This window comes from Eriocheir sinensis, chromosome 44 (genome assembly GCF_024679095.1).
Source record: "Eriocheir sinensis breed Jianghai 21 chromosome 44, ASM2467909v1, whole genome shotgun sequence".
Classification (NCBI taxonomy): Eukaryota; Metazoa; Arthropoda; class Malacostraca; order Decapoda; family Varunidae; genus Eriocheir; species Eriocheir sinensis.
In genome coordinates, this window is record NC_066552.1 from 745,917 (window position 1) to 772,004 (window position 26,088).

At 45.4% G+C, this 26,088-nt stretch overlaps 1 protein-coding gene across 4 annotated transcripts in view; it reads right to left on the bottom strand.

The window, feature by feature from the left end:
• Positions 1-789: 789 nt before the first annotated feature.
• Positions 790-26,088, bottom strand: part of LOC126980238 (uncharacterized) — a 57,883-nt gene continuing 32,584 nt past the window's right edge. Inside the window, exons 1-8 of one of the 4 annotated variants that reach the window (XM_050829905.1) lie at positions 25,585-26,088; positions 10,832-11,954; positions 9,962-10,191; positions 9,246-9,362; positions 8,380-8,580; positions 7,729-8,154; positions 4,575-4,677; positions 790-2,817 (exon numbers count right to left, since the gene is read on the bottom strand). The exon at positions 25,585-26,088 is cut by the window's right edge and continues 875 nt beyond it. In XM_050829905.1, coding sequence (XP_050685862.1) covers positions 1,955-2,817; positions 4,575-4,677; positions 7,729-8,154; positions 8,380-8,580; positions 9,246-9,362; positions 9,962-10,191; positions 10,832-11,945 — 3,054 coding nt within the window. In that variant the 5' untranslated portion in view covers positions 11,946-11,954; positions 25,585-26,088 and the 3' untranslated portion in view covers positions 790-1,954. Of the gene's footprint in view, positions 2,818-4,574; positions 4,678-7,728; positions 8,155-8,379; positions 8,581-9,245; positions 9,363-9,961; positions 10,192-10,831; positions 11,955-13,123; positions 13,282-25,584 lie in introns of those variants that run through there. The other 3 variants (XM_050829908.1, XM_050829904.1, XM_050829907.1) reach the window with 3 other exon arrangements.

A 26,088-nucleotide genomic window follows, 5' to 3' on the forward strand; every position in this document is an offset into this window, starting at 1 on the left:
TCTATTTTCTCTAATTTCCAACACGACCTCTGCGTGTATCGAAACACACGAGAAATTAATCAAGACAAGGAGAGGGTATTCGCTTGCTGCCTGTGATTGAACCCGCGACTAGCGTGCCGAGAGAGCCACTCCCTACCGAGTCGGCCATAGAGGTACCCCACTGGCTAAGTGGGTTATGGGTACCGGTACCGATACTAACCAGGCGCTCATGATGTCCTCATTTCTTCCTCACAGGAGTGACAGGCTGAGACTGAGTGCTTAATGGGCATTCCTACATGTGTCTGTATACCACCACTTCACTAACCTAATATGCAGCTCCTCTTCTCATTCATTCCCTATTCCTAAGATTGTAGCCATATTTCTCTTCTCATTCATTCACTATTCCAAAGCTTGTACCCATATTTCTCTTCTCATTCATTCCCTATTCCTAAGCTTGTAGCCATATTTCTGAAGTGTCACAGCCTCCTCAAAAGATTTAATGGGGGATTCCTATATGTACCTTATCCTGTATACCATTTCACTGACCCTAATAAGCTAACCTTCCATTCAGAACTGCCTGGGTCACAGCACACCATCTCAGAAGGGTCAAAGCCTCCTCAAAACCTTATGGGTGATTCCTACATGTGGTTCTTCCAGTTCAACACTTCACTGACCCTACTAAGCTAACCACCAATTGTTTGACCCTCAGAAGCATGTGTGACCCCTAGCCTGATTTAACTGATGGTCAGGTCAGTGACACCCGATAGCCTGCTGTTACCCCCCCCAAGTCATGATGAGAGGAAACACAAATTAAACAAATATTAAACAATATATTTTAGAAATCATTTCACATAAAAAATTGCACTTTCTGAGAAGAGCTTAATATACACAATACACCGAATGCCTTGACGGTATATCATATTATAAACAGTTTTGTGTTGGTTGTCGCGGGGCCCCTACAGGCGGCACCCCTCCACAGCCCCCGATGCCTGGCCGGCGGTCGGGGGCTGTGGGGCGGGGCGGCTGAGGGGCCAGGCTGAAGCAGGGTTTGTACAGGATGAAGCGCAGCGGTCTCTTCTACGGAATGGGGGAGACAAAGGGGGGAGGGGGGGAGGGGGGGGGGACATCCTTTCTGCTTGGGGGAAGGAAGGCAAAGGGGCGGGGCAGAGCTGAAGGCAGGGCGACACACACACACACACACACACACACTTAGCTGCTTTCCTCACTGACACACACACACACATACTGAGATACACACACACACACACACACACACACACACACACACACACACACACACACACACACATATATCGCCGCCTGCTGCCGCTGCCTCAGGGTGTCGGGCATCCTCAAGGTAATGCCGCTAAGCCGGGTGCCTCAAGTGGTGCCAGAGTGTTGGAGGTTGTGACCCTGTGGTAGTGTTCCAGATTGAGCAACTTATTATAATTTGGTTCGGCGGGAATAATGGGTTTTGCTGTGTCCTTACTTTTACAAATCACCAAAATCAGAGAAACTCAGCGGAAACGTGCATACATTTCCGAGGTGTTACTCCCCCACACCGGGCACGGGCAGACACGCCTTAGTTTAACGGAAGGTGACAGCGGTATTCAAGAACTGGGTTGCTATTGGCCCCTGAATAAATAGCAGGATAAAGCTGGTGCGCTGGACCTACACAAGCCAGTGTTATGTAACGTAAAAAAGTAATAAAAGAGGTCTATAAATATATACTTGTACAAGACCCACTGTTCCCCGGCGGCCTTGTGGTGCACCTCGCCCTGCTCGTCCCTGCACAGCGGTACACTGAGCGGCCGCACTGTTCTCGGCCTCACAGAGTCGCTCCATCACTGTTTCTCCCTCACAGGCGCTGGGAGGGTCTGTGCCAGGCTAGTCACTGTCACAGGCCGTCCAAGGGTCCACACTTGCCTGGCGACACACGGGCATGTTCTCACTGTGGGGCGTCTCGGCTGCCCCCTCAGGCCGACACAGTCTCCACCATGGACTTCTTGACAATCTCTCCTAGGTTCTCGGCGGCCTCACTGGTCTCTTCACTGCTTGCCGCAATGCCAGAGTCGGCGCTGGAAGAGCTCAAGAGGCTGGCATCAAACCCCCTGTGTGCCGGGCTGGCGGCGCTGTGGGCGGGGAGGTGGGGCTCTGGCCGGCCGACTTCCTCAGCTGCCAGGGCCGGGGGGGAGGCGGGGATGTCCATCTCGTAGGTGTCCTCCACCCCAGCAGGACAGTCCACGACGGCAGCGGCGGCGGTGGCCTGCATGGGGTAGTCGGTGCAGGCCTTGGCGGGCCCCAGGAACCTGCCGGACTTGTCTGCGGGGCCGGGGGAGGAGGAAGAGACAGCCTCAAAAGTAGGTTGGAAATCTGCACAGTCACTCACGCCCCCCTTGAACAGACTCTGGGCCGAGGTGCCGGGGTCGGGGTACTGGCCAAACACTGCCGGGGCCGCCCCGTCGTGCACCCCGGCCATACAGAAGGTGTTCTGGGTGTAGGAGCAGCTCACAGGGGCAGAGGGCACAGCGGGTGGAGCCACAGCACCAGAGTAGGGGAAGGAGGAGGACACGAGGCTGGAGGTGTTGGTGAACTTGGAGAGAGAGTTGTAGACCTCTGGGGTGGCCTGGGGAGGGGGTACTTGAGGCTGCACCTGGGGGGCCACCACCTGGGGGGCCACCACCTGTGGGGCCACCACCTGGGGGGCCACCACTTGCGGGGCCACCACACTAGAGGAGGGGAAGGTGTGGCATGACCCATATGGGGCTGACGGGTCAAAGTGGGAGCCCAGGCCAGCAAAGACAGAGCATGTGCCAGAGTTGTAGTCCCCTACTGTGTCTGCAAGGAGAGGGAGTCACTATTAACTACTGTACCATGCCAGGACACACCACAGCTACTGAGGGGAAGGAGGAAATGGGAAAATAAACCAATAGGGGATGTAGGGAGACACTCAGAAGGGTACGTTGAGAGGGAGTCACTTAACTACTGTACCATGCCAGGACGCACTACGCCCACAGTTGCCAGATTATCGTACTCAGAGCCACGTATTTACCGGTTTCTGGCCCGTAAATGTTGCCAAGAAGCACCAATAATTAACCATTTAAACAATAACTATATATGAAGGCAGTTATTTGGGTGATGAAAGCAGTTTTTGGGTCGGAAATTGGCAAACATGAGGCAGAGTACGACAATCTACCAACGCTGAGTCTACAGCTACTGGAGTGAAAGAGGAAATGGGACAATAAACCACAAGGGGATGTAAGGAGACGCTCAGAAGGGTACGTCCACACAACACAGTACCAAGCGAGCACCGTGACACACCACAGGACAGACATCTACATACCAAGGAAGATACACTTCATCATCAGGTCAACAAAGATTACTACATGCATTACCGCACACCTGTCACCACACGTCACGCCTCCCCACACACGACATGCACACTCACCCATGCCTCCACTACACTCACCTCACACAACACTCACATCCACACTGTGGCAGAGTGACTGAGACCCGGGAAAACCAAAATAATGCAACTCAGTGGAGGGCAGGCAATACAAGACAGCAGTGGTGCAGCAACACTACAAACCAACTTGAAGTATCAGTAAATACCAGAAAATACTGATTACACAGCTCTAAGAAATACAATAAAATAGTGGGAGATAATGCAGCACTTGGCAAAACAAAGAAAATGAGGAAAACAAAGCAAACTATAAAAAAATATATAGTAAAAAGAGTTAGCCCACCAGGCAGACAACCCAGTCCACCACACACCACCAGCCTCCTGCTCACCCTGACATTATGGTCTTGAACCTCCATTCACAGCACAAGTGAATATTGAAGACATCAATAAAAATGCATAAATAAACACAAGTAAATCATATAAAAGATGTATATAATTATCATCATGTATATGGATTCTTAAGGACTTCTCCCTCCTATAAGGGGGTAGCACGGGCCTTTGCCAGTTGGCAGCCTGTAGCAGATTTGTCCTATACGGAGGGAGGGACCACGGGCCTGTCGGGTGACAGCCCATGAAGAGGGTGCTGACAGACTGACTCTATCGGCTGATGTCAGCCGAGCCAACCAAGTCGGTCTGTAGACAAGGACTGGCATGTCTCTGATAATTATCATACATTTGTATGTCCTAAATAATGAACATATAAAGAATGTAACTGTCTTGGCTTTATTAAAGACTCCCATCATTGTTTCTTTACCCCAAACACAAACATTAACAGAAAACCACACAACAAAAACAAGACATAACATACAGTAACACAGGTACAGACATGACCCAGCTGTGCACCAAGCCACAGCCACAGACAAAACTCTTAGCATTATCACACCTTCAGTTTAGGTTCTCTCTTCTCCCTGCTCTGCCCTGACCCTCCACCGTCACAAAACACTGACAACATTCACCACACCAGGGAACACGGCAGCATGCCACACATAACACACAGGAAGTTAAGGTCACACAACTGAGTGTAGGAATGGATGATTTGTGTGTTTGTGTTCATGTGTGTAAGTTTGCATTATTATTATTATTCTCTTTTATTTATCTTTCTCTTTTTTTATGAGAGGGCATCCGTACTAACCATGCTGGATGTAGACTGAGGCTGGGGAGGCGGGACCCAGCATTTGGCGGGACTCAAAGTGTGGGTAGAGTGGCGTGCCCATGGCGCCCACACACGGGGACATCTGCAACAGTGAGGAGTGAAAACACACGATGTAGAATACGTTTGTTACTTCAAGTCCAACACTGAAATAACCAATATAATCAAGTACACGTAGCTTGCATACTAAACACTGGATTTTTATATCAAGTTATCGATTTCATGCCAAGGCAAATCCGTTTACTAATATTCAGTCTTTTACTCATGACAAGTTTTCAAGCACAGCCAAGTACAGTTTCTTAGTTACACGTGTATATTCATTTGCTCCAGTTCACATGTTATTTACACTTCTGCTTCCATTCCTCTGGGCAAAATGATAAGAATTTTCCTTTGGTTGATTTATTAAGCATTGGTGAGCTAACTAGTATAATGCAGGTCCTGTCCCTGCCGGCCTAGGGCCAGGCAGGACAGAGTGCCTCGGCCCTACACACCCCGGGCTGCCCCACAGCGCTCACCCTGGGCTCGGAAACACCACCAACAATCACGTGTTTCCTCAGTGGGTTAATAGAAATATCTCTGGATAAAGACATATAGGAACAAAGAGTAAATTCAAACTTAATTGAATAAAATTCCTCTTACACTCTGCAATTATGAAGTCATAATGAAACATTCCTTATCACTACAACCACTACCACCAAACAAATGCATCAAACACTGAAGAAGTCCTTATTATATAAATGAATTCTCTAAAATGCTTAACTGAAAATACATTTTAGGATTGCACGTACTATGTCAACATAATTCAATCATTGCACAATGCATAATAAATTGAGTGTACTGATTGTCAAAATTATGTTCTGTCTCTCCACACCAGCGCCTCCCAAATGCTGAGCTGAGTCTGACTAAACCACAACAATGTTTCCTGGCTTCTCCAGGCCTGGCACAGCACTCCTTCTCTTCCCTCACCCATCCTGAGCTACACTGGCTTGTGTAGTGACTTTTTGTATGGACTTAACGACACATTGCACACCCAACAGCACCAAGAAAGGAACTTGTCAAAGCTACAACTAATCACCGACAATGTCACACCTTAAAACTTACAAGTGGCCAGCCTTAGTCTTTCACTACAAGGCAATTCTTTCCAACTGGAGGGTAGCAGCGGCCACCACTGAGGCCTAACATCATACAAAATTAACCTCTACAGATATAACAAATATATTACTCTGTGTAAATTCTTTGTGAGAATATTATCTTTATAGTCAGGTACTTTGGGTCATTATCTTAGGAGATTATCTAGATAAAATCTCATATAGTTTGACAGACAGAGAATTACTGTTCCTCACTATTCAGGTCTTGTTACATGTCTGGTCACAGCCCTTGACACAGGCTGCTGCACCAGAGGCAGCAGCAGCAGCATGCATTGTACTGACGCCATTAATCAACCCCAAAACTTGAACTTTAAGAATAAAATTGGATAATTATGCAAAGCTATATCAACAAATGCAACCTTAACATATATAAAACAGCTTGAGTAAGGTCAGGAAACAGCAAGTTAAATGTAAGCTCTAAACAATAACTCATAAGGTAATCATTAATAAAAATAAATGTTTCCATCATTAAAAATAATTGTGCTGACATTTGTGTATCATAACTTTTTTTACCATTTAACTGTTACATTCACTGCCTAACCAATTCATTGTCATCATGCTGACCCCCACCCGTCCCAACAAACAGTGACAGCTGAGCCCCGGCACACCCAGTGCCCTGCAACACCAGCCAGGCACTCCTCACAGTGCCAGGACTCAAGAGCCTGACGCCTACCCCTCAAGCCATGCCGCAGCCTCCCAGTACAGTGTTGGCGTCCATCACACATCAGGCCCGTGCTGCCGTACTAACAACTTGGACATTCAAGTTCAGGATCATAAATTACATAATATATAAATCAACATGCCAGAGGAGTGCTATCACATACTCTTTGGCTTTACAGAGGAACAGCCTTTAGCTCTTGGCAATACACATGGCATCAATGTATATGACAAACAAGCTTGGTAAGCTTGGCTTCATCATGGGTTTGATGCAGCATTAAAAATATCCAATTACATTTGTTTCTGTCTCATGGGATGACCCATCTTATAGCAATAAGCACAGAAGTTTCTCTGGAAATGTTGGAAATACTGTTTTAATCATGACTGGCAACACACTACTAAGCCCACATATGTGAGAGGTGTTGCAGACAACACTGCCCAAATTGGAAATACAAGAAATTGATACCAAATTAAAACATGTACCATTGGTGCCAAAGAAAAACAGTAAGTTGTTTTAGTACACACTTGGCAACAACCCTGCAAGGGCTGCTGCACACAGCCTGTCCCCTTCCCAGAGTGCATATTGCACAGCCATTATCTATACTACTGAAAACTATACTGTCCACACACTCCAGATACCATCACAGCAACCTGTTACAGTCACGGGCACCATCACACACCATGTGAGTATCAGCAGGATAACAAACAAGGCCTTGGTGCTCACTTCCACCTCCCAGGCCCCAGCCTGTGGCAGGCAAGAACCGTCACCCCAGGACATAGGGCAGGCGTGACATCCAAGTTACCACAATTTACCTTCCCAAGGTTTCCCCAGCTACTCATTCACTGCCTAGCCCCAAAGAGAGGATGAACAGCTGGGCACAAACTGAACTGGACTGCAATCCAACACTACATTATGTTATAAAATATCTTTATTGATGGTCAGTCACAATTGGGGCGTTTCACCGAGTCTGATTCCGTCTCCAGCATCCCCACCACGCTCCAGCCCTGACTCCACAGCCCTGCTTTGGAAACCCTGGCCCCTGGCCCTGTTGAGGCTTGGCCTTCAATGCATATCAGAAATGCAGTCCTGTACTGTTGATACACCTTCATTACAGTTTTGTTTAGTACTCTGCAGTAGATATAAAGCAATAACTTTATTCTCAGGATTAATCTTGTTAATAAAACACATTTAACAATTTTTTTATGGTAAGGGAAATGTAAATCAAATAAAGTCGGAGCCTCCATCAACACAGGACACAGCGCTGGGCCGCCACACACTAGGACACTAAGCATCTACTGGGCCTGCCCGGAGGGTCGGGCGAGTGGTTTACCTCGACAGAAGAGTTGAACTTGGAGACGTCGGCGACGGCCAGCGAGCCCACGTCCCGGCCGCCCTCGAAGAAGGGAAGATTGCCGCTGCCCAGGGCGCCGCCGCCGCCGCCGCCGCTGTTGTACCCGTTGCTGGGCACCGACGGCGAGGCCAACCACTTGGCCCGCTGCTGCTGCTGCCACTCCTGCTGCTGCTGCTGCTGGTGTTGCTGCTGGTGCTGCTGCTGTTGCTGTTGCTGTTGCTGTTGCTGTTGTTGTTGCTGCTGCTGTTGCTGCTGCTGCTGCTGGTTCTGCCGCTTCTCTATCTCCAGCCTCATGAGGGTGTGGATGAAGTGGGTGCGCACACGGATGGGGTTAAACTCTATCCGGCCGTAGGTGTTGCCGCAGCCCTCGCGGGAACACCCGCACGGGAAGTTGTGGCGGTCCACCTGTGTGCGGGCACAGGGTGAGTGTGTGCATGTATGTGTGTGTTCACTCAGGGAAACACTAATAAACTATGGATTCACACATTATGATTATTCTCTCTCAGTTAATACGGTTGGCCAGCGAAATAATCATTTATCAAAAACATTATCACATGAACTCTGCTTCTCTCTGAATGAAAAAACAACTAAGGCACCGCCTGGCAGGAGGGTACTAGGCAGTGGACTGACCTGGCACTTGATGCCCGCCTGGGAGCACTGGCAGGTGTCGGGGTCACAGTAAGCCTTGCACTGGCACCCGCACATCTCCCGGGAAATCCTGATGTCCTTGCACTCCTCCTTCTCCACGCCCTCAATGTGGCAGATGCCAGCCTGCCGCAGCAAGGTCCGGCGCTGGCGGATGGGCAGCGGCTGGGGGGAGGCACAGCCGGGCTACAAAGGTGCTCCATGTACAGGTTCATGGCTACATAGCATATCCCTAGCTTGTGTGTGTCAATGTTACCAGCACTGTGTTCAAGGTAGGGGTGCACAAATAAACAAAAGGGAGTTAAAGAAAGGAGGCCAAGGTTTTGTGACATCCTCCTTCTCCTCCTCTCTTCAGGCATTGGCAGGTTGCAGTTCATGGCATTACTGTGTTGACATACCAATAACATTCAATCTAGTACTTATTCTCCTTCTGATTTTTATTTGTTTGGGCTGGGTTTGCACTACTCACATTAGCAACACAACTACTCTCAAAAATCAAATATTAACCGAGATATAAAAACTGACTCCAGTGAATATAAAGAGGCAAATATTCTTCCTTTTGGCAACATATGTACCTAGTCACTCTAATATATAATAAAAACAACAAGACCTCCTCCACTGTGAGTACGCCTGTTTGTCCTAGTCATGTGTATCCTCCTACTTTCTCAGGTGTTTCCTTAATCATCCTTATTTGTTATGATGCAAACTGATTATTAAACATTACCTATATTTTGTGAGACATGATTGTTGCATGACCTGCCTGCTGCCTACCCCTAATCAGTGCAAGCCCTATTCTGTCACAGCAATCAAGTTCTCTTCCCTCCACAAAGTAAGTTAACATTCCACTCTACCTGCAGGAAGTAGTAAGAGTCGGCATCCAGCTCGGAGTCGGAGAGGTCGCTGGCCTCCTCACTGTTCTCCTCGCTGTCCTCGGAGCTGCTGCCACGGCTGCTGCTCTCACCGTGCTCCTGTGGCAGGGAAGAGAGGGCCTGTCAGTGACCTGCCTCAGAACAGCAACACACTCTGGCTCCACCTCGAGTATGCCTGACAACTCCTACTGAACAACAAAATAACTACTCACGGTAACAACAACACTACTCTCAAAAATCAAATAGTAACTGAGATATAAAAACTGACTCTAGATGTGTTGTGGATATATCTTTTTTTGGCTCTTCCTCTGTCCCCCAAGATATAAAAATAAGGAAAATAATATCCTACTCCATAAAAATAAGGAAAACAACCTCTTCCTCTGTCCCCCAAGATATAAAAATAAGGAAAATATTAACCAACTCCATAAAAATAAGGAAAATAACATCTGACTTCATGGTATAGTGTGTTGTAATATCTTCTAGGTCTCAGTCTATCCCCTGAACTTTTGGCTACTCTTTACTTTTATCTTTTAGAGGATCGGCGAGTAGTGGGCTTTTCTTTTTGTACTCTTTTTATTGCCCTTGAGCCGTGTCCTGACGTAAAAAAAAAAAAAAAAAGAGAGAAAAAAAAGAAAAAGAAAACATCCTCATCTATCCTAACCCAACCCTAAGAGATGCACCCTTCCTCATGGGCTCACCCTGGCAGAGCGCTGCTGTCGTAAGCGCATGAGGTGCTCGCGGTGCGCTCGTCGCTGCTCCACGGCGTGCTCGGCCAGGGAGAACTGCCGGATGTGGGAGTGGCGGCGCGACATGCCCAGCGAGGAGCCACCCTGCGATGGGACGCATGTGAAGCCTTGCGACCGGGGGAAGTAGAAGACCGTCACGCCCTCAAACTGGATCCCACGTCTGCACTTGGCCGGCTTGGAGTCTGGGGGCATAATGGGTGTGATTGTATATATGTGAGTCTGTATGGCTGTTTAGAGGAGGTATCTTATATATGAGTGTCTGTATGGCTTTTTTGTTTTTATTTTTTACAGCAAACGAGAGAGTTCAAGGGCATAAAAAAAAAACAATATAAAAGAAAAAAAGCCTGCTACTTACTGCTCCTAAGGTATCTTATATGAGTGTTTGTATGGCTGTTTTTAGGAGGTATCTTATATATGAGTGTCTGTATGGCTGTTTATATGTCCCTAGTGATGGTCTATCCTCTGACGGCATTGTTATTCAAGATACACTCTACCTCGCTACACACCCAAAATACAAGGACTCAATGCTGTTATGATCTCTCTCTCTCTCTCTCTCTCTCTCTCTCTCTCTCTCTCTCTCTCTCTCTCTCTCTCTTCCACATTCTTAAACATATCAAACTTCCATTACAAATATATTCCAATGACAAACTGAAGATTAATAAGGTTTTCACGGGTCAGAAGATGCAGAAGTCAGGTAAAACTATCCCTACCATCACAAAACAGTCCTTGAAAACCCTAGCAACTTCTCCGAGAGACTTCTAAAACAGGTGAACAGAGGTGACGATACATTAAAAAACACAGGAATTAGAACACGGCGCTTACCCTCGGACTCCTCGCTGGCTCGTCGCTTTAGACTGCTTCTTCTTTCAAGGTGATCGGCTGCTCCGTTGAAGACTGGCCGACGGGGGACGTTAAACTCCTCATCCACCACGTACTCCCATCCTGCCTCGGCTTCTTGATGCGGGCAGCCTCCCCCTCCTCGGCACACTTCCCCGTGCTCCCCATCCTCGCTGCAGACAGAATCCCCAGCCTCGGAATCGGTATCTCTCGTCGGGTCAATTTGCGGGCACTCCACCTCCCTGGCATTCCCTTCCTCGATCTCCACATTGCCGTTCTGCGTTGGTATGGGTGGTGCCTCGCATTCCAGCACACTTGGCACTGGTTCGCTTGCCCCATTCTCCTCTACAGTGCCGTTCATAGTCTCCTCCTCTCTATCTAGGTCCTCCGTAGTCTCCGTCTCTCTGTCTCTGTCACCAGTCTCCTCCTCCTCCTCCTCCTCCTCCTCCTCCCTGACTACCTCACTGGGTTCTGTATTGCTGGGTTCAAGGGTGTTTTCCTCGATTTCTGGGATTTCGTTCTTTTCCTCCCCTTCACAGCCTTGTTTTTCTTCTTCCGCCCTGGCTAGTGTTTCCGTACAGCCGTCGGAAGCATCACAACAGCCTTGAGAGTCACCGTTCAGCCTCTCATCGTCCTGTGCATTGCTCGATACAACACTCGCCTCCATCTCACTCTCGTCTCTCCCTGCCTTCCCCTCCGAGGCACCCATGTCACTCACCTCAGCACTAGGGCTCACACTGTCACTAGGCACTTTATCCTCCTTCATGTCAGGACGCATGACCTTCAGGGGGCACAAGAGGTCACTTTGGGTTTCTGCACACACTCCTGACTCTCCTTGTTCCTCACAGTCCACCTTGACCTCAATGCCACTCTCCCCCCCGTCTCCCCCCTCCCCCATGCTGCCCTCGGATTTATCGCCAGGTTTCTCCAGGGATGAGAAGACATTATTGCCCATGCCAGAGTCTGGGGCGGCACTGCTGTTCTCGTTGGTGCAGGAGCTGGCCCCCGGAGGCTCGTGGTCCTGTTGGGGTGCCTCGGCGCTCGCCCCGGCCAGAACAATGCCGCTCTGTGGACTTCTGCTGTTCTCTTGTTCAGACATAGTAAACACCTGCAAAGAGAGTCAAATTTAGTCATATTAAGTCATCATATTTAGTCATATTTAAAGTCATATTTGGAGTCACATTTGGAGTCATATTTGGAGCTATTTAGTCATATTTAGTCATGTCTGGAGTCACATTTGGAGTCGTATTTAGAGAAAGAATTACAATACGGTCCCTATCTCCTCCACACTCTTTTTCCATCTCTCCCTCATTCCTCCTTCTAGCACCTCATGTATTTAGGGAAAGAATTAACTCCTCTTCCTCCCTTCTTCCTTTGTGTTATTCTTGTATTTAGGGAGAGAATCAACTCCTCCTCTTCCCTTCTTCCTTTGTGTTATTCTTGTATTTAGGGAGAGAATTAACTCCTCTTCCCTTCTTCCTTTGTGTTATTCTTGTATTTAGGGAGAGAATTAACTCCTCTTCCCTTCTTCCTTTGTGTTATTCTTGTATTTAGGGAGAGAATTAACTCCTTCTCCTCCTCTTTCTCCTCCTTTCCTCATTCTTGTACCTCATGTATTTAGGGAAAGAATTACCTCCTCCTCCTCCTCCTCCTCCTCTTCTTTCTCCTCCTTTCCTCATTCTTGTACCTGATGTATTTAAGGAAAGATTTACCTCCTGCTTCTCTTCTCCTCCCTGCACCTCTTACACGGCATCTCTTAGCACTGAAAACACAAACATCATCTCTATTTTCTCCTATAGGAACAGTACTTTGAGCTTTTGTTTGTTTTTATTTATTTTTTTACCATAGAATTGCTTCCTTCACTTTCCATTTTATGGGAATAGAAGATGAAGACGGAGGAAGGAAGGAAAAAGCAGAAGAAAAAGAGGAAGGAAGGAAAAAGAGGAAAAAGAGGAAGGAAGGAATAGAGGAAGGAAGGAATAGAGGAAGGAAGAAAGGAAGGAAGAAAAAAAGAAAAGGACGGAAACACACAAATTCTTACTATATAAAAAAAAAATTACACATTACACAGACATTTCCTTAACAAACCCCCCAAAAAGCACCAACAACCAGACCCAAAAAAAACTAAAACTATATAACTAAAAAAAAAAAATACTCCTACATCCCTCCCGACCCTCACATCAGCCCCCTTAGTGGCCCCTCCCGCCCTAAATAAGACCTCTCGCCCATATTACAGCCATTTCTAGACCTTAATATAACTTCCCGTCTCTAACTCACCGGTACGGACCATCCCTTGAAGAATATTTCCTATAATACATACAGGACAGCGAAATTCACACCTCCTCCTCCACTATTTTCAGTTACACTAGCCTTGTACACTGTTGCCACGTTTACATTATCAAAGAGTCACTATTTCCTATAACTATCGTCCAAAACACCGCTAATTAACTATTTCAATGATATTTATTAATGTATCTCGGTATCAGGGTGCATGAGGCAGTATTCAAGTTGGAAATTCGGATATATGTAAGACTGAGTATGACATCTGGCACCGTTGTCCTTGAATTGTCATTTGTCCGGATGCTGTGACTCTTGGCTACATATGAAAATCCTTAATAATCACCTAAATAAACCTTTACACACCCTAAAAAGATCTCTATACACCCTAAATAAAACGGATACATTACTATATTGTTTTTTTATTCGTATGCAGCGTTTATTAGTGAGTTTTTACACATGAATTGCCATCTCAAGTCAAGGTCAGATATCCGAATGTCTCACAGATGATGGCTCGCATGGTGATGTCATGAAGTCTCAGCCAATCAGCGGCGAGTAAACACGGCTCATATGAGGACGTCACGGCGCCTCGACCAATCATCTGCGAGTAAACACATTCAGATGACGGCTCTTCTGGGGACGTCACGCAGGCTGGACCAATCAGCGACGAGTAAACAATAATTCCATGACGTCTTGCATCCTCAACCACTCATGGCTTAGGAAATACTCATGACCTCATCCGATGCAATTAAATCTCTACGGCTTTAACACTTAGATAGCTTAAGGAAAGGGATTTAAATAGAGCTTTTGACGTCTTGGTGAAATGCGTTCTAGTGGGTGCATGTGATGGGAGTCGTTTTAGCTGCTTATTTATTTACGTTGTTTATCGATTTATTTAGTATTCTCACAGAGTTCTAATACATGTCAAGGAATATAATGTGTTAGTGAGTCAAGGTTAATATGGATATGGGGCTATAATTCCTAGATCTATACTCTCTATCTATTTATCTATCTATCTATCTAAACTTACAAAAGGGACGATTCATGACACCTGCTTCTCTCTCTCTCTCTCTCTCTCTCTCTCTCTCTCTCTCTCTCTCTCTCTCTCTCTCTCTCTCTCTCTCTCTCTCGGATAAATATAAATTCTCCTCATCAGCTGAAAGGGGAAATTCGGTGACAAAGAGAGGAGGAGGAGGAGGAGGAGAATAGGGGAGGAAGAGGAGATGAGTCTTTCTTACTCACCACTCCTCCTCCTCCTCTCCCCTCTTTTCCTCCTCCTCCTCCTCCTCCTCCTCCCTAACGCACTATCAAGTAAGTGGTATATAACGTCCCCTGAGACCTGAGGAGGAGGAGGAGGAGGAAGAGGAGGAGGAAGAGGAGGAATACATAGGATACATAGGAATACATAGGAAGAGCAGACACCAGAAGACCTATCGATCTATGACGAGGGTGTCTGTTTACTACCGCTACTACTAGTAATCTGCGTGTGGTAGGACAGGACAGAATAGATGAAGGCTCCTCCCCACCCACCTCTCCCTCCGGCAACGTGCCGGCAGGAAATAGTTAGAAGAGAACACCATGTACCTTTAAGGAAGAAAGGGACATGGAAATTTTACAGTAAAGAGGTAATTACTACCCTTAACTTACACTACTGGTAACCTAAGCTGTGGGGGAAAATGACTTCATTGCATAAGAACACAGAAACACAAGGAGACTGGAAGAGGCCAAGTGGCCTACACAGGGCAGCCTCAGGATCCCCCCTAATACTCACGATGGGTGAGGTGTAGTTTCAGGGGCACAGGTGGAGGCTTGATCCTCGTTTTACCGGCGGTACTAGGCACGGCACCAGTAACCTGTCACCTTACTGGCACCCACACCTCACTCCACCTGTCATGCGGACATTAACTGTTGCTTTACTCTATTGTTAACTTACGCTACTTGCAATCTAGGTTGTGGGGGAGAATAATATGAATATAGGTTGAGGTCTTGCTGCAATCTGTCTGAAAACATGCGATGAAGGGTCAGTATAATCTTATATCCCTGAAGTACTTATCCAATGAAGACTTGAAGCTATTGATACTCTGTGCGCTAACTACTGACGGTGGGAGTCTATTCCAGTGATCGACGACTCTATTATTGAAAAAACTTCTGCGCACCAATGTGTTACATCGGTTTCCCTTTAACTTCATACCGTTGCTGCGTGTTATTGTGTTGGTGTCTCTCTGAAATAGACTATCTGGTTTAATGTTGTCGAATCCATTAAGGATTTTGAACACTTCAATTAAGTCCCCTCTTATCCTTCGCTTTTTAGGCAAAACATATCTAAACGCTTTAAACGCTCGTCATATGGCAAGTTTCGGAGCGCTGGAATTTGTTTGGTTGCTCGTCGCTGTATCCTTTCTAGCAAAACTTGATCTTTGATATAGTTCGGTGACCAGAACTGAACGGCGTATTCTAGGTGTGGTCTTACAAATGCTAAATATAATCTCTTCATAAGTTCGGGTGATTTATAATCAAAGTTTCTTGATATTAATCCTAACATCATATTGGCTTTTTTACTCGCTGCAGAACATTGATCACTCATTTTAAGAGTGTTACTGATAATGACACCAAGATCTTTTTCTTGTTTTACTTCGCTGAGCTCATGTCCTTGAATCTGATATTTAAAGTTAGGATTTTTTTCACCTATGTGCATTACTTTACATTTATCTACGTTAAAACTCATTTGCCATTTTTCGCTCCAGTCGGCAAGTCTTATTAAGTCTGATTGAATGTTCTCGCAACTTTGACTGTTCATTACCGTACCTCCTAATTTGGTGTCGTCGGCGAATTTGGCTACTTTTGATAGGATATCAGTTTCTAAATCGTTCACGTAAATTATGAATAGTGTTGGCCCCAGGACCGAACCTTGGGGCACGCCACTGGTGACGGGTTGCCAATCCGATGCTTCACCATTAAGAACTACACGTTGTTCTCTGTCGGTGAGCCAGTCATGAATCCACGCACATAGATGGTCGTTAATACCGTGGGAACGCAGTTTAGGAATAAGTCTAACGTGAGGAACTTTATCAAACCCTTTCTGAAAATCTAGGTAAATTACGTCATATGGACTTCGGGCGTCCCAACATGTATAAACATCGTTGAAAAGGGTTAATAGGTTGGTAAGGCAAGACCGATTACTACGAAATCCGTGCTGACTATCAGTTATCAAGTCATTTGATTCAAGGAAAGTGATCATTTTATCCCTGATTATTTTGTCGAATAGTTTAATTAGGACTGACGTAAGGCTGATGGGACGATAATTACTGGCTTGAGACGATAATTACTGGGAGTGCGAGAGAATAAAGAATGGAGGGAAGAGGAGGAGGAGGAAAACGTGAGGGGAAAACCAGAAAGGGATAAAGAGAAGGAAGAGGAGAAGGAGGAGGAGGAAAAACAAGAAGAAAAGGACGAAGTGAAATAAGATAAATAATTGGAAGAAGGAAAAGAATTAAAGGAAGGAAATGATTTAAGAAAGAAAGGAACGAAAGAAAATTAATAAGGAAACGAAATTGAGAAGGAAGAATAAAGAAGAAACAGAAAAATAATGAAATAAAATAAAAGAGAGAGAATTAAGGGGAGGAAAAGGAAGGAAGAGAAAGGAAGTAAATAAGAAAAAGAGGAAATAAACGGAACAATTAAAGACGAAAAAGGAAGAAGTGAAATAACCAGAAAAAAAGAAATAAAAAAATAGGAAAAGAGAAGAAAAAGGAAAGGAAATAGAGAAGGAAATAGAAGACCAAGGAATTAAGCGAACAAAAAAAAAAGAGGAAATGGAAGGAAAACGAAAAGAAGGAAGCAAACCAATGGACCAACAACAACAACAACAACAAACAAAAACAAACAACCTAGGTAAGTCCCCCCCAATTCAACGTAGCTCGCCGCCCGTTTTCTTTCCCTTTCCTCTCTTCGGTCAAGGCCAAGAAGCTAAAAATATAATCATTGGTCCGAGGCGTATCTGCGGAGGAGGAGGAGGAGGAGGAGGAGGGAAGATATGAATGAGAGGAAGGAGAGAAGAAGGTAAGGAATAAAGAGAAGGAAAGAAAATAAAGAAAAGGAGGAGGAGGAGGAGAAGGAAAAAGAAGAGACGGAAGGAAAGAGAAGAATAAGGAAATAAGAGGAAAAGAAAGAAGCGAAGAAAGGAATAAAAGAAGGATGAAGAAAGAAGAAAGGAGGAGGAGAAGGAGAGGAAAGAAGGAGAGAGGAGGAGGAAAGAAGGAATGAAAAATAAAATGTAGAAGACGAGAGAGAGAGAGAGAGAGAGAGAGAGAGAGAGAGAGAGAGAGAGAGAGAGAGAGAGAGAGAGAGAGAGAGAGAGAAAGAAAGAAAGAAGAAGAAATGAAAAAATAAAAAAGTGAAAAACGAGGAACAAAGAGAAAGAAAGAAAGAATAAATAGAGGAATAAGATAATGATGAAGTAAGAATTAAAGGGATAACTGCAATATTGATTAAGTAGTAGTTGTAGTAGTAGTAGTAGTAGTAGTAGTAGTAGTAGTAGTAGTAGTAGTAGTAGTAGTGGTAGTAGTAGTAGTAGTAGTAGTAGTAGTAGTAGTAGTAGTAGTAGTAGTAGTAGTGGTGGTGGTGGTGGTGGTGGTAGTAGTAGTAGTAGTAGTAGTAGTAGTAGTAGTAGTAGTAGTAGTAGTAGTAGTAGTAGTAGTAGTAGTAGTAGTAGTAAATAAACTCCCTCATTTTATTGATTCTCCTCTTCCCTCTCATCATCTTCCTCCTCCTCCTCCTCCTCCCCTCTCTTTACCTCTCATTTCCCCCCTTCTTCCATATTCGTACCCTCTTTTCCTTCCTCCCTCCTCCTCCTCTTTCCTCTCTCTCTCTCTCTCTCTCTCTCTCTCTCTCTCTCTCTCTCTCTCTCTCTCTCTCTCTCTCTCTCTCTCTCTCTCTCTCTCTCTCTCTCTCTCTCTCTCTCTCTCTCTCTCTCATTATAATTTTTCATCTATTTTTGTACCCAATTCATCTCTCTCTCTCTCTCTCTCTCTCTCTCTCTCTCTCTCTCTCTCTCTCTCTCTCTCTCTCTCTCCTGCTCCTTTCCTCCTCTTCCCTCCCTTTCTCTTCCTCCTCCTCTTCTTCCTCTTCCTCTTTCTCCTCTTCCTCTTTACTTCACTCTCTTTCTTCCTCTTGTTCCTCCTCCGTATATTCAAGGGAAGAAGAAATGGAGGGGAGGAGGAGGAGGAGGAGGAAGAGGACTAGGAGGAGGAGGAGGAGGAGGAGGAGGAGGAGGGTCCTTACTGGGAATCAATAGATGTTCGAGTTTTTTTCTTTCTTTTTTTCCTTCTCCTTTTGTTTATCTATTTTGTTTGTTCTTTTTTTCCGTTCCTTTCTTTCTTTCTATTCTTCAATTTTTTCTTCTTTCTTTCTTCCTTTCTTTCTTTCTTTCTCTCCTCCACTTAATTCGTTTATTCTTTTTTTCTCTCTTTTATACATCAATTCTTCCTTCCTTCCTTTCTTTCTTTCTTTCTTTCTTTCTTCCTTCCTTCTTTTCTTTCTTTCTTTCTTTCTTTCTTTCTTTCTTTCTTTCTTTCCTAAATTCCCTCCCTCCTTCCCTTCTTTCTCTTTCCTTCCCTCCTTTCCTCCCATCCTTCTTTCCTTCCTTCCTTCCTTCCTTTCTTTCTCTTTTCCTTCATTCTTTACTCTTTACAAATGACTCAAGTAAAAAAAAGTTTAAAAAAACAAAATAATAATAAGGACGAGTAGGGACAGAGGAGGAGAAGGAGGAGGAGGAGGAGGAGGAGGAGGAGGACGAGGAGGAGGAGGAGGAGGAGGAGACTGAAGTAATCGATGCAGTTGGATCTAAGAGGTGGCAGAGAGCCAAGAAGAGGAAGAAGAGGAAGAGAAGGAAAGGAGGAGGGAAAGAGAGAGTGAGAGTCTGAGAGAGAGAGAGATAGAGATAGAGAGAGAGAGAGAGAGAGAGAGAGAGAGAGAGAGAGAGAGAGAGAGAGAGAGAGAGAGAGAGAGAGAGAGAGAGAGAGAGAGAGAGAGAGAGAGAGAGAGAGAGAGAGAGAATTTCACACACACACACACACACACACACACACACACACACCAAAAAAAAAAAAACGCAGAGGAATGAAAAAAAAAAAAGGATTGGCAGGAGAAATACACAAAAAATAAAACAAAAATAAAATAAAATAAATCTTTCTCTCCTTTTTCCTTGTTCTTTTCTACTAACCTAACCTTCTCTTTCTCTTTCTTCTTTCTCTTCCTATGTATTCTCCTTACTTTATTTATCTCATGTTCTCCTTCCTTTTCCTCCGTGTTCCTTGTTCTTCATTTACTAACCTAATCTAACCTTCCTTCTCTTGTTTTCCTTCCTATGTCTTCTCTTTACTTTTCCCCTAACCTTCTCTTTCTTCTTTCTCTTCCTATGTCTACTCCTTACTTTACTTCTCTCATGTTATCCTTCCTTTTCCTCCGTGTTCCTTGTTCTGTATTTACTAACCTAACCTAACCTAACCTAACCTTCCTTCTCTTGTTTTCCTTCCTCTGTCTCCTTACTTTACTTCTCCCATGTTCTCCTTCCTTTTCCTCCTTGTTCCTTCTATTAACCAACCTAACCTAACCTTCCGAATTTCACTTTCGCACTATCCACTCTATCTCATTTATTTATTCTTAGTTTTCCTCTAGTTCCTTCCTTCCTATATATTCTCCTTTTTGTTCTATTTCCCTTTTTCTATATCTAGCAACCTAACCTCCTTTTTCCCTCCTTTCCCTTTCATTCGTCTAACTATAACCCTTACAAGCACGCACGGACCTGGCTCACCTGTCACCTGGCCGCCCACCTTTAAGAGGCAGCACACCTCAGTCGATACCTGGCCTAGCAATACAGCTTTATGCAGCGCCAGCCGTTGGAACGCTCGCGCCCTACACCACTAGCCCCTCGATGCCCCGTGTAATACCTCTCACCCTCTTCCCTGTGTGTGATGCTCGTGTTCTGTGGTCGAAGTTCATTTTCAGACGATTTAAGATCCCATAATTGCGATTTCTCAAGGCCACAAAGGGATTAGTTGGGTTCTCATGAGTGGGTTTTTGCGTTCATGGTACAGAAGCCTCGTTAAACTATCATTAAGCTCGCGGAAATATTAATACAACCTCTACGAAAGGCTTGTCAAATGTACGGTCAGTTTCCTCAGACGATTTAGACTCCCATTATAGCGAGTTCTCAAGGCCACAAAGGGATTAGTTGGGTTCTCATGAGTGGGTTTTTGCGTTCATGGTACAAAAGCCTCGTTAAACTATCACTAAGCTCATGGAAATATTAATACAACCTCTACGAAAGGCTTGTCAAATGTATGGTCGGTTTTCTCTGATGCTTTAGACTCCCACAACAACGATTTCACAAGGCCACGAAGGAGATTAGTCGGGTTCACGGTAATGAAGCCTCGTTAAACTATCACTAAGCTCATGGAAATATTAATACAACCTCTACGAAAGGCTTGTCAAATGAACGGTCGGTTTTCTCAGATGCTTTAGACTCCCGCAACAACGATTTCACAAGGCCACGAAGGAGATTAGTCGGGTTCACGGTAATGAAGCCTCGTTAAACTATCACTAAGCTCATGGAAATACTATTATAACCTCTACGAAAGGCTTGTCAAATGTACGGTCGGTTTTCTCTGATGCTTTAGACTCCCACAACAACGATTTCACAAGGCCACGAAGGAGATTAGTCGGGTTCACGGTGCAGAAGCCTCGTTAAACTATCACTAAGCTCATGGAAATATTAATACAACCTCTACGAAAGGCTTGTCAAATGAACGGTCGGTTTTCTCAGATGCTTTAGACTCCCGCAACAACGATTTCACAAGGCCACGAAGGAGATTAGTCGGGTTCATGGTACAGAAGCCTCGTTGAACTATCACTAAGCTCATGGAAATGCTATTATAACCTCTACGAAAGGCTTGTCAAATGAACGGTCGGTTTTCTCTGATGCTTTAGACTCCCACAACAACGATTTCACAAGGCCACGAGGGAGATTAGTCGGGTTCATGGTACAGAAGCCTCGTTAAACTATCACTAAGCTCATGGAAATACTATTATAACCTCTACGAAAGGCTTGTCAAATGAACGGTCGGTTTTCTCTGATGCTTTAGACTCCCACAACAACGATTTCACAAGGCCACGAAGGAGATTAGTCGGGTTCACGGTGCAGAAGCCTCGTTAAACTATCACTAGGCTCATAAAACTACCCATGGAAATACTAGCTAACAGAACCTCTACGAAAGCCTTATAATGTGTGATTCGGCATCCACTGAAGCGATTTCCCAAGTCCACAAAGGAGATTAATCGCCCACCATGGAAATACTAGCTAACATAACCTCTACGAAAGCCTTATCAAATGTGGTTATATGTAAACTCCGAAGTGAGAGATTTAAAGATGCGGGTTAACTCTTGCATTATAAATTTGATCACGTGGCATCGGTGCTCATCTCCGCCACACACACACACACACACACACAAACGTAGTAGAGTTTATTGAAGAGGAAGAGGAGGAAAGAACAAAGACAGATGTGTGTGTGTGTGTGTGTGTGTGTGTGTGTGTGTTCTTTATAAGTGACATCAGCTTGCGATCGATAGGAGAGAGAGAGAGAGAGAGAGAGAGAGAGAGAGAGAGAGAGAGAGAGAGGGACGGAGAAAGAGAGAGAAATGAAAACAAAGAGAAATGCAAAAAAAAATCGTGAATAATTAAAAATAAATAAAATAGAGACTTGGCAAAACGTTGTCTCTCTCTCTCTCTCTCTCTCTCTCTCTCTCTCTCTCTCTCTCTCTCTCTCTCTCTCTCTCTCTCTCTCTCTCTCTCTCTCTCTCTCTCTCTCTCTCTCTCTCATTACATCATCACATAGGCATTTAAATCCTGAATGAACCTGAATTAGCAAGCGTATGACAGTTAGCCAGTCAGCCAGCCAGTCAGTCAGTCAGTCAGCCAGTCAGTTAGTCAGGCAGTCATTCATTCACCCAGCAAATCAGTCAGCCAGTTAGCCAGTCATTCATTCATTCAGTCAGCCAGCCAGTCAGTCAGTCAGTCAGCCAGTCAGTTAGTCAGGCAGTCATTCATTCACCCAGCAAATCAGTCAGCCAGTTAGCCAGTCATTCATTCATTCAGTCAGTCAGTCAATCACTCAGCCAGTAAGTCAGTTAATCAGCCAGTCAGTCAGCCAGTTAATCACTCCGCCAGTCAGTCAGTTAATCAGCCAGTCAGTCAGCCAGTCAATCACTCCGCCAGTCAGTCAGTTAATCAGCCAGTCAGTCAGTCAGTCAATCACTCCGCCAGTCAGTCAGTTAATCAGCCAGTCAGTCAGTCAGTCAATCACTCAGCCAGTCAGTCAGTTAATCAGCCAGTCAGTCAGTCAGTCAATCACTCCGCCAGTCAGTCAGTTAATCAGCCAGTCAGTCAGCCAGTCAATCACTCCGCCAGTCAGTCAGTTAATCAGCCAGTCAGTCAGTCAGTCAATCACTCCGCCAGTCAGTCAGTTAATCAGCCAGTCAGTCGGCCAGTCAATCACTCAGCCAGTAAGTCAGTTAATCAGCCAGTCAGTCAGTCAGTCAATCACTCCGCCAGTCAGTCAGTTAATCAGCCAGACAGTCAGCCAGTCAATCACTCCGCCAGTCAGTCAGTTAATCAGCCAGACAGTCAGCCAGTCAATCACTCCGCCAGTCAGTCAGTTAATCAGCCAGTCAGTCAGAGCTTAGAGCCAATGATAGCTTAACCGTCAATGGTGTGTGTGTGTGTGTGTGTGTGTGTGTGTGTGTGTGTGTGTGTGTGTGTGTGTGTGTCTTATAGCTTGTCTCTGTAACGTCAACCAACAAAGATAAATGCTAGTTCGTCCAAAGAGGTTGTCAGACGAAGTTCTAAATGTCAGACAGAAGAAAGAAAGAAAGGAAGGAAGGAAGGAAGGAAGGAAGGAAGGAAGGGAACCAAATAGATGAATAAAGAAAGAGAAAAAAAAATGAATGAATGAATAATTGAATGAGAGAGAGAGAGAGAGAGAGAGAGAGAGAGAGAGAGAGAGAGAGAGAGAGAGAGAGAGAGAGAGAGAGAGAGAGAGAGAGAGAGAGAGAGAGAGAGAGAGAGAGAGAGAGAGAGAGAGAGACACACACACACACACACACACACACACACACACACACACACACACACACACACACACACATTACAACGCAAAAAAAAAACAAGCGAAATTACAAACCAAACATTTCCAGAACATAAACAAAGAAGAACAAAAACAAGAAGAACAGGTAACAAAGAAAGCGAAAGGTGGGATGAAAGTGAGAGTGGGACACGGGAACAGGTAATCTGACATGCCAGGTGTTCTTAATGAGTGGGCCGTCAGGTATCAGCAGGTAAGTATCACGGGATCAAATTAGTACTTCCTTAATTAACCTGCTAAGGGCTTGGACACACTTTTAGGCTCGTGGTGAGAATATGATGTGATTATACGTGTTTATCGTGACAGAAAATGAAAGTGAGAGTGGGACACGGGGACAGGTAATCAGGCATGCCAGGTGTTCTTAATGAGCAGGCCGCCAGGTATGGGCAGGTAAGTTTCATGAATTTAGTAATGGACGAATCTGACTTCTTTTTTGGAGGTCGTGATGACTAATGCAATAATACAGTTTTACGTGTTTGCAATAAAGTTAAATAATGATCGATTTTTTAGACCCGTGATAACTAAGAGAACGTCATAGCCCTACGTGTTTTTAAGGGAAAGAATGGATGCATATGACACTTTTTTAGGCTTTAGATAACTTATGGAAAGCTGAATCCTTCTTTTAGGCTCGGGATAACTAACATAACGCTTCAGTCATACGAGTTTGAAATATAAATAATGACACTTCTTCAATTACGATCGTGAAAGTTAATACAAAACAATAATCTTACGTCTTTGAATTTAGATTGAAAAAAATGACACCTCTCTTAGGCTCGTGGTAACTAATATAACGCTTCCGTCCTACGAGTTTGAAATATAAATAATGACACTTCTTCATTTAGGATCGTGAAAGTTAATGCAAAACTATAATCTTACGTCTTTGAATTTAGATTGAAAAAAATGACACCTCTCTTAGGCTCGTGGTAACTAATATAACGCTTCCGTCATACGAGTTTGAAATATAAATAATGACACTTCTTCAATTACGATCGTGAAAGCTAATGCAAAACTATAATCTTACGTCTTTGAATTTAGATTGAAAAAAATGACACCTCTCTTAGGCTCGTGGTAACTCGGGCGACGCTATACTCTAAGTCTGAATTCAGCGATCCAGTTAACACATGGATGTCTAATGTATAGTTGTGAATGCTAAGAAATTGTTACGTGTGTGAATGAGAGTTATACACGATCCGAATTCGAAGAGACGCCAATAAAACTTCACTGATATCGATTTGAACACTTTAGGAAGATTTTTATACACTTTTGCAACACTGTATTGAAACGCTACCAAGAACACGATCAATAACACAATAACACACACACACACACACACACACACACACACACACACACACTTCACGCAACAGAAAGCACACGCAACACAACAGAGCAGCAACACGTGAAACTTAGAACACAACACAACACAACACACACACACACACACACACACACACACACACACAGTTGCCAGCACGGAAGGAAAACACAGCACACCAGACTACATATGCAACACTTAGAACACAACATGGATCACAGGACTCAACACAACACTTTGACTGGTAACACTAAATAGAACACTGGAAAACAATGAAAAAAACACAAAAACACATAAAGCTCCTAGAACACAAAATGAAACACAATATTTATAATGGAAAACAAAACGAGAAACACACACACACACACACAACACGTAACACAAAGCAACACACGAAACATCCATACACCGAACGAAACACTGCACAGACAACACTAATAACGCAGCACAATGAGAAGCAGGGCATGGAACACTTTTAGCACACATTGGAAACACAAATTCGCAACACAACAGACAACACTAAGCAAAACGCATACACACATAACCGAATTGAAGGATAAGGCAGCACAACACAACACAACACAACACAACACAACATACTCACACTCACAAACACACACACACACACACACACACACACATCACGTCCAACACAAACCATAGGTCGTTCCCATTCAACACAAGGCAATCGTGCACTTTGCAACACACGAACACAGCGAGCAAAACACTTCACACCACATGGAACACACTTCACGCCGCACGGAGCACAACACACGGCAGGAAACACAGGGACTGGGCATGGAACACACACCACACGCCCTGGAACACACCAACACACCAGGGACACACTTCACAACACATGGAACACTGGAACACACCACGAATTCACCCACGAGGCAGACACACACTTTACACACACACACACACACACACAGGCACACGGTGCTTACCTTTGTGATGGCTAGGGTGGAGGAGGCTGCAGGGCTACGGGCGGCTGGGCGGGGCCGGGTCCAGTGTGTCCGTGGGTGTGGTGCCCATCACGTGGCGGGTCCATACGGGCGCCGGGCGGCACCACACACGCCACACGCCACACGCCGGGGCCGTTGCTGCTGCTGGCTTGCTCTCGCCGCCACCCGCCGCCGCCTCACTCCGTCACAGTCACAGGCACTGTCCGGCACGGGCGGCGGATTGGCACCCAACGGTCCCTGGCGTGCAGGCTGTATCCACGCTGGTGGCGGGCAGCGGGGCAGCTAGAGCACCTGGGGCCACTGGGGCACGGCGGGGGCCAGCGCGAGGGCCGCGGCCACGGGGACTTGAAACACACACCGCCGCGGGGACGTGAGTCGCTGCCACACTGGGTCTGAGAGGCGCCGCAGGCCGGGGCCGCTGCACGAGGAATGGTGGCCCGCGGCTGCCAGCGAGCCTCGCCCGCGGCGGCCGCTCCTGCCCTGCAG